The following is a 12,151-nucleotide window of genomic DNA, read 5'->3' as shown; positions in this document are numbered from 1 at the left end:
CAAATGGACCTTTTGCAGAATCCCTAAGAAAATACTGTGGTTTGTCAAAAGCTCTACCCCACACTCTGTATTAGCCACAAATTGACCAGTCCACCCTAAAGATGCTGATTCAAGTGCAAGAAAAGCATGGTTTCCCCTCTCTCCCCGTGCTTCTGGTCAGAGACAGACGTTTTACGACGAATCGACAGGCTCTGGCCCTTGATTGAGATGTCGACCCGGTGACCTCGCGGTGAAACCCTAGCTGTTGAAAACAAATGCCTTCTGTCACCGGGGCGTCGTGTTGCGCCGAAGGTCATCCCATAAAGTCCTCAACCCTCCACCCCACACACAAGCACACACACGCACACACACAGCACCCTCAACAGTGTCAGAGCAGCAGGGAATCTGGACTCACGTCCATCTTGGTTCCTCTGTCTCCACAGAACAAACACACAGCCATGTTGGGGGGAAAAAGCCTCCCTGTTGTTGTCCCTGGAGAACAACAAACTGGTATTTAAATGCGTTTTCCAGATAGTCCTCTTTAAAAGCAATGGGCTGTGATTGTGGCGGGTGGGAGGTTGGGGGATGCTGGCTTGGTCCGGTAGCGGTAGCAGCAGAAAGGACACATTCTCGTGTTTCACAGCTTGTGGAACACTTCCTCCACAGAGGGCCTCGAATCAGGCTGAGAGAATTTATAAAGTAAAGAAATATTCCTGAGAAATAGATCAGGCTGACAGCTATGTGGAAGTACTGCGGGCCTGGCATAACTCACTTTACCCCGCCACACACACAGGCACGCAAACACACACACACATACACACACACACACACACAAACACACACAAACACACACACACACACAAACACACATACATACACACACACACAAAAACACATACACACGCACACACACAAACACAAACACACACACACACACACACACACACACACACACACACACACACACACACACACACACACACACTCAGTCATCATTACTGCTCTGTTTTGAGCTGGCAGGCACATACTGTATATGCGGCTGTAGTAATGTTATACAGCACACCAGCCACCCAGTGCTGTGCCTCCGTTCTCCTCGGCATCATTACAGGGTGTCAGGCCATATGAACCAGCAACATGTAATAGCCGTCTTTACTCCCTCCTCCTTGTGTTTATTTAGACGTAACAGAGGTGTTATCTAAACATAAACATAAACGCAGGCTAATGAGCATCTATCTGTAATATAAGAGTTTTTTGTCTTGTTTGTATGTCTTTTCATCACACATCTTGAGAATCGCTCATCCAATCAACTTCACAATAGGTAGGAGTATTGCTGGGGACCTAAGTAAAAGCAGTGTTCAGCATGTAGTTGGATGTGAAATGCTTAAGATATCATTAAAAGACATTCCATGTATACTGAGCTCAACATTATGGTGACTAAAGTTGTATGTAGTGCTCCTGTAGACATTCATCACAAGGACACTGCACCAGGAGTGCACTGCACTATAACATTCCCCTTAGTTGGACTGAATTGACTGGAGGGGAGGCACTATAAAAAGCATCATTTTTGTGTTCTAACCTTAAATACCTGAAGTGAAGAAGGTAGCACAGGCCCAGCCATTCATGATAAAGTAGACTGTTCTCCATTTCACCAATTTATTTTGGCCATGTCAGACCAACATGTCAACCTTCAGCCTTCATCAGAGCATTACAGTCTGCTTTGTCATGAAGACCTTTGTGTGTGTGCTACCTTCTTACCTTAAGGTACTTCAGGTTAGTTTTGGTCTAGTGCCACAAACAAAGACTGGGAAGGCTCGGAACATTCTGTCCAAGATGTAGCTCATATTTTGTGTTATCTCTCTCTCTCTCTCTCTCTCTCTCTCTCTCTCCTGTTGCTAGGTTACGGTCCATTGATATCGAGTTCATGAAGAGGCTTGGGAAGATCGTGAGCATTGTGCCAGTCATCGCCAAAGCCGATACGCTCACCATGGAGGAACGTCTGGAGTTCAAGCAGCGGGTGAGTCCAGAGTTACTGCACAGTGCTCGCCACCAGGTGGCTCTGCTGCGCTGTATGTGTATCTCTGCAAATGATGTAGCTAGCGGTGGAGTTAGCAATTTCAATTCAATTTAATATCACTTATAGAGCGTCAAAACATTGCACATGTCTCATGGCGCTTTATAGATTGTTAAACAATCAGAGATTAGCGACTGTGATGAATCTTCAAAGCTGTTTTAAAACTCCAAGTTGCCAAACTTGGATCCAAAGGGTCTTCCTCAAAACACAATTATGTGTGCAGCTTTGGTTAGGCTATAGGCCTCCCATCTCACGTTAACTGGATGTTAGGGGCAGGCTGATATGCAACTTTTACTTTGAGGACTGTATCAGCATCAGTCAGGGAGAGCCTAGAGGGGTTTTAGCACATTTCCCAAAATACATTTTCTGAATCACTAATTTAAAGAGTCATGCTCCTCCGATACAGTATACAGTATATTGTCTTAATCATGTGGCTAAGCCCCTCCAAAGATAGCTGCCAGCTCGGCTAAGGATCTTGTATGTGCCAGTGCACATGCTCAGCAGTGTGAGTGTGGACCAGGTTGCTGTTGGCTCACCCGACCCTTTCATGTTTAAAACGTGACAAGGCTCTTTCATCCGAGCCTCAGCACACACACACACACACACACACACACACACACACACACACACACACACACAAACACACACATTTGATATAGATAACCAGTTGCCCATATAGGCACACTGTCCATGTGCATAATCGTTTTAATACAACGCTTCAATACCACTTTATATGCTCTCTGCTGCATGTGACTTTCATGTAGGGCACACAAACGTGACCTTCAGTGTCCTTGTTCCTGCACATAACCTGTCGGCAGCTTGAACGTGCTCCTATATCAGCCCTGTCATTACTCACCCCCTGATGTAATACATCTCGAACATGCCCCTATATCCTCCATTCCATATGACCTTTTGACACAAGATGACATTGATAACCCCCCACACACACACACACACATACACACACACACACACACACACACACTCACACTCACATACACGCACATACACATCCTCAGACATGACCCACAGATGCGCTGTGAGCATGCTCCAGCGAGCAGCTATATGCTCAGCTGTGTGTAAATGACCCTTGATGCCCAGAGAGCGGAGCGGTCTGTCATTGGAGGGGGGACGGGACAGGCAGGCTCGTATATCGGCAGCGGCACAGGGAGGTGGAGGGGGGGTGGGGGGGTGGGGTGGTGACGGATGAGATCCATAACTGTCCGATCCCAGCGGGCCTCTCATAACTTAATGCAGCTTCCCGCTGGCTGCTGCCGCTCCACACCACACCGCCCACGCACTCACATTCGCCCCCTTATGTAACAACGCATGCTGCACATGAATATGGATGCCTCCAAGAGAGAGTGAGGGAGAGAGAGAGTAATCGTGAGAGAGGGAGTGAGAGAGGAGGAGAGAGGAGAGAGGAGAGAGGAGAGAGGAGAGAGGAGGAGAGAGGAGGAGAGGAGGAGAGAGGAGAGAGGAGGAGAGAGGAGAGAGGAGAGAGGAGGAGAGAGGAGGAGAGAGGAGAGAGGAGAAAAGTTGTTGTTTTTTTTTTTTTACTTTCCGAATTCACAAGTCAGGCAGGAGAGAGAAATGGCTGGAGAAAAACCTGGGGAGAATTGCGTGGGAAGCAGACGGATGAAGACACACACACACAACACACACACACACATACACACACACACACACACACACACACACACACACACACACACACATACACACACACACACACACACTCACACACTTTAAACACATTCTAAACATCCGAGTGCCAAACATTGAAGGCTCATATGGCGCTGAACAAATGGGGCTGGCGGTGGCGGCAGGCCTGTGTGAGTGTGGCCCCGGGGGGGGGCAGTGGAGCGGCTCCTCAGGCTCCCTCTGATGGATGAGGGGCCACCTCTCTCCGGGCCCTGTGCCATCACACCCTCCCCTGAGGAGCCTGCACTCCTCTCCTCTCCTCACACACTAGCACACTTTCAGCCTCCTCACCTCTCTTCTCTTCTCCTCTCACATCTCTACTCCTTTCCTCTTCTTTCTCTCTTCTCCTACAGTATGCTCTCCTCTCCTGTCCTCTTCTCTTCATTTCACTGGTTAAGGCATTCTGTCCTTCATGCTACTTCTTTTCACATCGTTCTCCTCCTCTCCCTCCCTCTATCTTTTTCCTCTCTGTCCTCTTCTCTCATTTCCCTCACTCATCCTCCTGTCCTCCTCTATCTCCCTTCTCCACCACCTCCTCCTCCTCTGCTCTTGGACAGCTCTGACCACAGCAGGAGTGGGCATGGAGCAGGACGGGCTCAGCGTGTGTCCAGTGTCCATTATCAGTGCCCACCAGAGAGTGTGTGTGTGAAGCATGGTCATGGTCTGTCATCTCAGCCGCTCTTCCAGAAGCCTCCTCCTCCTCCTCCTCCTCCTCCTCCTCCACCACTCTCTCTCTCTCTCTTGGATTCTCATTCCCTCCTCCTCCTCCTCCTCCACCACTCTCTCTCTCTCTCTTGGATTCTCATTCCCTCTATCCCTCCAGTTCTGTTTCATTTTTCATTTGTTTGTTTGTTTTCCCTTTCTTTAAGGCTCATTCTGCCCTCTGTTTTTTCCCCTTCATTCCTCTCTCTCTCTCTATCTCTATCTGTTCTCTCTCTCACTTCTTTCATCTCTTGCTTATCTGTCAGACTACAGAAGAGCTTTTACTGTGGAGACATGTGACCTAATCTGCCTTCATCTCCATTCCCCATGCATCCATGCATTTTGCCCCCCCCCCTCTCTCTCTTTCTTTTTCTCCCCACCTTACATTATTTTTCCACCCTTACCCTTCTTTCTCAGGCATCCTTTCCTCTCTTCTCTCTCTCTCTCTCTCTCTCTCTCTCTCTCTCTCTCTCTCTCTCTCTCTTTCCTCCTACACATGCCCCTCAGAGTCATCCCTCCATTGCCCACAACCAACCAACACACAGCAGCCAGTCTTTCTCTCTCTTTCCCTCCCTCTCTCTCTCCATCCCTCCATCCCCCTCTCCTGTCTAATACCCTCTCTGTCTTTTCATTTCCCCCCTCTCTCTGTCTCCCATCTGAGCCTGTCCACCACTAATCCTGCGGATCTGCTGGGTGCTTGTGATGCGAGGAGCACCGGGGTGAAATACAGCCTTGTGTGTGTGTGTGTGTGTGTGTGTGTGTGAGTGAGTGTGCCTGTGTGTGTGTGTGTGTGTGTGTTTGTGTGTGTGTGTGTGTGTGTGTGTGTGTGTGTGCGCGTGTGAGTGAGTGTATGTGTGTGTGTGTGTTGCATGTCTCTGTGTGTGAGTGAGTGAGTGTGCCTGTGTGCGTGTGTGTGAGTAAGTAAGTGTGCCTGTGTGCGTGTGTGTGTGTGAGTGAGTGAGTGTGTGTGTGTGTGGGTGAATGTTGGGGAAGGCACGCTCCCCTGTGTCTAATTTATGGTGGCTGTGTCCACAAGGCTTGCGTGTCTTATCTGAGACTGAGTCCTTTATGGGCTCTTATACTTCATGCAGGTTCATTACAGCACTTTTCAAATTAACCCCATTTCAGAGTTTAGGATAGCTGAGTCCGTCTCCCCTCAAACTCCCACCACTCCGGCTACATACAGTGTTTGTATTAGAAGCATACAATTCCTACTTAAACTCTTCAAAAGCCCTGTTGTAGTAAAAACATACAATTCCTAATTAAGCCTTTAGAAAGCACTGTTTTTATCATGTTCAGGTAATCAGGTAATACCAGACTCACTACTTGGTTTCACTTCATTAAGAGAGTCGTGCCTGTCATGATTGGGAAACATTTCCAACTCTAGGGTCATAACAGACGGAGACTTTGCGTTAACTTTGAAATCAGTGGTCCAGCCTAACCAATCACATTGAATAGGGATTCCTAACTTCCTATTTCGTCTAACCTTTACAAACTGATAATGAACCACATCGGCAGTCAGGAAACAATGCATATAGGCTGACCTTTGCTGTACACATTCTTCTGACTGCAATTTTTTTATGTTTGCAGGCGTTTACCACAGTCACTTTCAATTTCATAGCTATTATGTCATCCCCTCACTGATTGGCCTGTCAACCTTTGTGTATTGTCGTGAGCCAGACTATCTCACTGAAAGGAGATTCTAGGTGGGCGCGGTCAGGCTAGTTAACCCCCCTTCCCTCACCCCACCCCACCCACCCAATAAAAATTTTCAACTTATTTCAGTCATTGAATATTTGACCTTCCTCCACATTTTTGTTGGTAGTGCACTTCTTTGGCTTGTGGTCCAGGTCTGTGCACGAGACATCATGGTTGTTGCTAATTTGTTGAGGTGAGGCTCAGGGGTTCAGACAGGAGCGTCTCGGTGTCGTTGTGGATGGGAGACGGAGCGTGACCCAGTGTTGACATCATTTTGCCCATGTTGGCCCCGCGTGCTGCGCGTGGGGACGGCGGCCGTAAATCTGGCCGGCGTAGGTGGCGCCCACGGCTGCCGCATTTCATCTTGCTCTAGGGCTGCCGAGGGCGGGTGGTGGGGTTGTGGTGGTGATGGAGGTGATGGAGGAGGTGATGGCGGCTCGGGAGCTCGGGGGCATGGGATGAAAGTGTATGCAGGAGGGCGTAAACAACAGTGTAAATCTATCCGCTCAAGCTCTTCCTCTCCTCTCCTCTCCTCCCCCTATCCCCCCTCCTCCCCTGTTGACAGATAAGACAAGACCTGCAGGCCAACGGCATCCGAGTGTACCCACAGAGCGAGTACGACGAGGACGCAGAGGACCGGATACTCAACGACAAGATCAGGGTAAGAAACCATGGCAACCAGACCGGTCTCTGCAAACCTTTCTCGGCAAGGGACCCAATTAGCCGCTGAAATTTATCAGCGGGATTGTTTTCAATCATACAGCTCAATGATTTAATGGGGGAATTGAACCAACCCCATGAAATTCCGAGGCAATACAATTGAATTCTCCACAGTCACATTCTCCTTGCCCTGCCTGGAATATCTGTTATTGGGTAAGGGGCAGGCAAAGATGCCTAATCAATCAAACCAATTAGTGGCTGAACTCCATCAGGGTTGTGTTTCAATCAAGTGGTTTAATGGTGAAAACTTAACATTCAAGCCCCCCTTTAAACTCGATCACATTGAGCCGAATCCTCCCCAGTGAAAGGCAGTGGCATTCAGAAGGTTTAAATGGCTCAATATCACTTTCTCGCTTTGTGCTTTTTGTCCCTGAATGCTTTACGTAATCCCGCCGAGAGAATTCGGGCACTTTGACAAAAGTGTTTGTCTTTGACTCCTCATAGAGAATATTACACACTGCTTATGTAACGTCTGCCCCCCTACACACACACACACACACACACACACACACACACACACTGTATGTGGGTTGAAGACACTCTGATCTCAGTGTTAACAGACCCGAAACAGACTGAGTTCTGTTCAAGCAATGCACTCAAACAATGCCCTTCATAACTCTCTCTGTCTCTGTCTTTTTCTCTCTGTGTCTTTCTCTTTCTGCCTGTCGTTCTGTCTGACTGTTTTTCCATAGGAAAATATTCCATTTGCAGTGGTCGGAACAGACAAAGAGCACCAGGTGAACGGAAACAAGGTCCTGGGAAGGAAAACCAAGTGGGGAATTATAGAAGGTGAGGCTCCAGCTGTTTGTCCAGGGCCCAGCTTAAGCGTTTGACCATCTCAGGCGCGACAATGGGACAGCAGACGGTCTGAGAACCAGAGAACCCTGCTGCCCACAACCCAGATGGCTCACATCTGTAGATACATACCGCCATCTAGTGGTTTTGCTGGGAAATGCAGGCTAAAACCAATAGTGCAGTCAAGCTGTTTAGGAGAATTTAGGTCACTTCTAGCCACCTGTTTAATTGTTTGTTTGTTTGTTTCTGTCTTTCCACAGTTGAAAATGTTGCACATTGCGAGTTTGCCAACCTGAGAGATCTACTGATCAGGTAAGAAGAAAAAATAAATATACACTGACTTTGGACCTCTATTACAGGAGCAGGTGGAATATCCGCTATTGTGTTTTTGGATATTATAGTATTTGGAGAGCACTGTTCGTCTGTCATCAGCATATTCATTAACATAGTGTTTGACTTAGATATTCGTCGTTACAAATATTTTTAAGCGAAAATAAACAGTGTGCGTGCCTGTGTGTGAGTAAAGAAAAGTAATTTAAGAGCAGAGCCAGCCTGCTATGTAAGACTGAACCCTCAAGTCCCATTCAGATGAAGAGTCAGTCTGACACGAAGGTGGCAGCTGGCAAATTGTTCTACCTCCTAACAAGGAGCCCCGATAGAGAAATGCCTACTGACAGCCAATTAGTCATGAATTAGCGGTGATTATGCCATTTCTTAATCAAATTACATCAGCCTCTGGGGACAGGTTAGTCGCAGGCGGGGGATGATCTGTGACTGCTGATTGCCAGCGAAGCTGACCCCTGCTGAGCGGGAATGGAGTGCCTCACCAGAGGATGCTGGGATACGATAAAAAGCTCGCCCAGTGTTTGCACACATTAGCTTGACATCCCCTGACAGCCAGCCTCGATGATGAATGTTGACAACAAAATAGCCACATGCAGCAAAAGTGTTTAAAACACACTCAAGTGTCTCGCATATTCTGGAATAGCCCACACATAATCTCTTTGCATAGTTTCAGGTGGAGTGGACAGGAGATTTAGAATATCCCTTGCACTATCCCATACAAGAAAATCAACACACAATAGACTTCTAGAAATATTTGCATAGTCATGAAGCGTCCATCCACAGTCTATTTGCATAGTTTCAGGAAGAATAGACTGGAGATTGAGAAAGCCCTGGCCCCAAGCACATCCCAATACGAGAAAATCAATACCCAAAGCACTATTCCAGATATGGACCTTTCCAGGTCCACCTACTACACACGCCCCATAGAGGAGCACTGGGCAGTGAAATATGGAGGCCAATCCCTCTGTGATTAGGACAAGAAAGGTGTGGTGTTGTGCAGAGGCCACCTGTGTCCTGATTGCATCAGTGGCCCCTACTGCTAAGGGTGTCAGGGACATGTGGGTAATTACAAGCCTACTCTGAGGGCCAGGGGTCAAGCGAGGACATGGGAACCGTTCTGAGGTCTTCTCCATCATAAGTGGCATTGTTATGGGAACCGTTCTGAGTTCTTCTCCCATCATAAGTGACGTTGTTGACGTTGTCCAGAACGCGTGGAGCTCGAGAGAGCAGTGGAGCGTGTAGGGGAGGGATGCCAGAGGGGGAAGCTCATCATGGAGAGAAGCCATTCACCATGATGAATGATGGTACCAGCGCCGGACTAGAAAACGTCATCCATTTACCACTGTGATCACACCTACTCAGATTCGAGGGCTGACTGTGTCAAACAGCACCTCAGGGATTTCTTTAATGGAAACTTCTGGCAAAAAAGGGATCATTTGACTACTCGGATTGCCATGAGTTATGATCGCAATGCATAATATTCACATAACACACACCTTTCATTTTATTCCTGACAAAGCTGCGCCATAGGCTCCAGTACCTTAATAGACCTCTCACTGTGTGTGCGTGTGTGTGTGTGTGTGTGTGTGTGTTCTGCCTTCAGGTCTCACCTGCAAGATCTGAAGGACGTCACCCACAACATCCACTATGAGACCTACAGGGTAAGACGACTTAACGAGAGCAACGCCAACGGACTGGGCCTCTCTGTCCTGGGCCTGGAGAACGGTACCTCAGAGAAGAGCGAGACGGAGAGCCACCTCTGAGTGGCCAGAGGGGGGACGGTGGCAGCTGCAGCAGCAGCAGGACGGAGACGAAAAAAAGATGAAACGGGATGAAGACAGAAAGAAAGAAGAGGAAAAGGAGGAGGAGGAGGACGAGGAGGAGGAAGAGTTCTATGCCGTCCCCTTCGCCTTCGTCACTCTGCAGATGGGACGATCCGCCATTTTGTGAGAAAAAGAAAATGACAAAAAAAAAGTGGAGGAGTGAGGATTTTTTTTTCACCCCGAAGAAGACCATGTGGAGTGCGTCTTCTTTGGACCATATAGAAAAGACGATCCCACCTTGACTAAAGACTTTATTTTCTGCTATGTAAGGCATTTAAACACCATATTCAAATGTATTTTTGTGAGATGGGTTTTGTGGTAACGGTCGGGCAGGCTGATGGGGGATGGATTGGGGGGGGGGGGTAATCGAACAGTGAAAGGAGGGGCGGTGGGAATGTGCCCGAAAAAGTGTCTTCTTTGTGAGAGAGAAGTACAGATTGTATGTGTGACAGAGAAAGAGAGGGAGAGAGAGAGGGGGAGAGAGAGGGGGAGAGAGGGAGGGAGGAGACAGTGTGTCTGAGGCTTTGATCATTCATTCACTCTCCCCTGCAGCTCTTTTGCATTATTCGTTCCTTCCTTTCCTCCCTCCTTTCATTCTCCTTATTCTGTCCATACTTTTGTAGTCTCTCACCCTTCCTCTTTTCTCTCCTCATCACACTGAAAGGCTGGATGAAGAATTGTGTAGTTGGTGGTACACTGCAAGTCTTAGAGGCCACGGGCACACTGAACGTTACACTCACAGTGCAGAGAGAGGCTCTAAATTGTCGCTTTAAAAAAGTCTGCTGCACCTCCATGCTCGTAATGAACAAGTATTGTGGTCCCTGCCCCGCACACACACATATACAAACATACAAGTTGCTTTTTTTAATTTCTAAACGTTAAACAAATCTTTCTAAGTTGTTTATTATGGAGGTTTTTTTCATCGTTGCGTTTAACATATTTTGTTAAGATATAGCTGCTGAGGGGCACACGATGTAGACGCAGGTGTAAAACCCATATCTGAGTTTAAAGATGGATGAGAAATAACATTTTATATACGTTTGAAATTATGTCTCAATTATGTTTCTTCCAGTAATGCTTTATTTTGCAATGCCCTGTCAAGTTCAGTAGAAAAGCAAAAATCCTTTTTTGTTGTTGTTCTTTGTATGTAAAGGGAGTCAAAACATTTCCTGTGCTTTAAATAGTGACTGTGAAGAATACTTGCAGCAACAGTGCCATCCTATGGTGAGTGTAGTGAATGACAGGCTGAGTTCCCCCCCCCCACTTCATTCGACTGCAGTAAGTCATTAGTTGCAAAGATACTGTCAAATAGCCTCATTGTGAAATTGTTTTGCTTTTTTTGTTTTGTTTTCTTCTAAGAGTTTATTTCCCATTCACTACCAACAATCCATTCTTTTAAAGGTACACTTTTCACACAATCGTCCCAGGCATTTATTCTACAATAAAATGTGGATGTTTAATGGCTTACTCTTCTATTCTTTGACATTACTGTACATATCTATATTGACTTATTTTTGTTGCCACCAATGTTTTTTACTCAACCTGTACTAACAGTTAAGACATGATTTTCCCTGTCTTCAATATTAATAAACACCATTGATTTATGATTAAATGATTGTCACTGCAAAGCTATGATGTCAGTGCGATTGATAACTGTTTTATTATATGGCAGAGCTCTGACAACTGTAAGTGCTTATTATATTGGATATAATATTATACAGTATATTTGGATCAATGCACACTGTCAGTGAGTAACAATATTCTCCACATACTGTATAAACATCTATAGATATTACAGTGCATTGGTTGCAGACATACTAAATCTGTACCAGCCATTTCTTAGACTAAATTCTGCCAAGGAATTAAAATGATCTTCAATGTGACAAATCCTTGACTGGAGAGAGGTATTGCCCATACTTTTGGTTTCTTTGCGTGTGTTATTTCTTAAACACACACAACACCTGGTGTTTCAAATTCCATTTCGGTTGACAAGTCCTTTAATCTATGCAGGAGATAGCAGCACCAGAGCTGATGTGAACTCATAGCGTCTCTGTTTGAATAATCATCCATACAGGAACAGAAATGAAAGACAGAGAATGAGAGAGAGAGAGAGAGAGAGAGAGACGGGGAGGGAAGAGAAAGACAGCATGATGAAGGACACCGAAGAAGTGTTCTTTTGTCCTGCTCACGGTCCCTGAGGACTTAATGCGCCAATCAGACGAACACAAAAAAAAATCCTGGAGTCATTTTCTCTTTGATGTTTCTCCCTCGGCTCCACTCCTGTCCCGCTTCCCGCAAATGTCACCACTCATCC

At 46.7% G+C, this 12,151-nt stretch overlaps 1 protein-coding gene across 5 annotated transcripts in view; it reads left to right on the top strand.

The window, feature by feature from the left end:
• The window catches only part of septin12 (septin 12), an 89,725-nt gene extending 79,550 nt beyond the window's left edge, over positions 1-10,175 (top strand). For all 5 annotated transcript variants that reach the window (XM_048246400.1, XM_048246403.1, XM_048246402.1 and 2 more), the window contains 5 exons: positions 1,876-1,993; positions 6,720-6,815; positions 7,567-7,663; positions 7,930-7,981; positions 9,618-10,175. In XM_048246400.1, coding sequence (XP_048102357.1) covers positions 1,876-1,993; positions 6,720-6,815; positions 7,567-7,663; positions 7,930-7,981; positions 9,618-9,777 — 523 coding nt within the window. In that variant the 3' untranslated portion in view covers positions 9,778-10,175. The remainder of the gene's footprint in view (positions 1-1,875; positions 1,994-6,719; positions 6,816-7,566; positions 7,664-7,929; positions 7,982-9,617) is intronic.
• Positions 10,176-12,151: the final 1,976 nt, after the last annotated feature.

Source organism: Alosa alosa, chromosome 6, assembly GCF_017589495.1.
Source record: "Alosa alosa isolate M-15738 ecotype Scorff River chromosome 6, AALO_Geno_1.1, whole genome shotgun sequence".
NCBI classification, from domain to species: Eukaryota; Metazoa; Chordata; class Actinopteri; order Clupeiformes; family Clupeidae; genus Alosa; species Alosa alosa.
The sequence above is the reverse complement of the archived record's forward strand: the minus strand, read 5'-3'. Positions and strand labels throughout refer to the sequence as shown.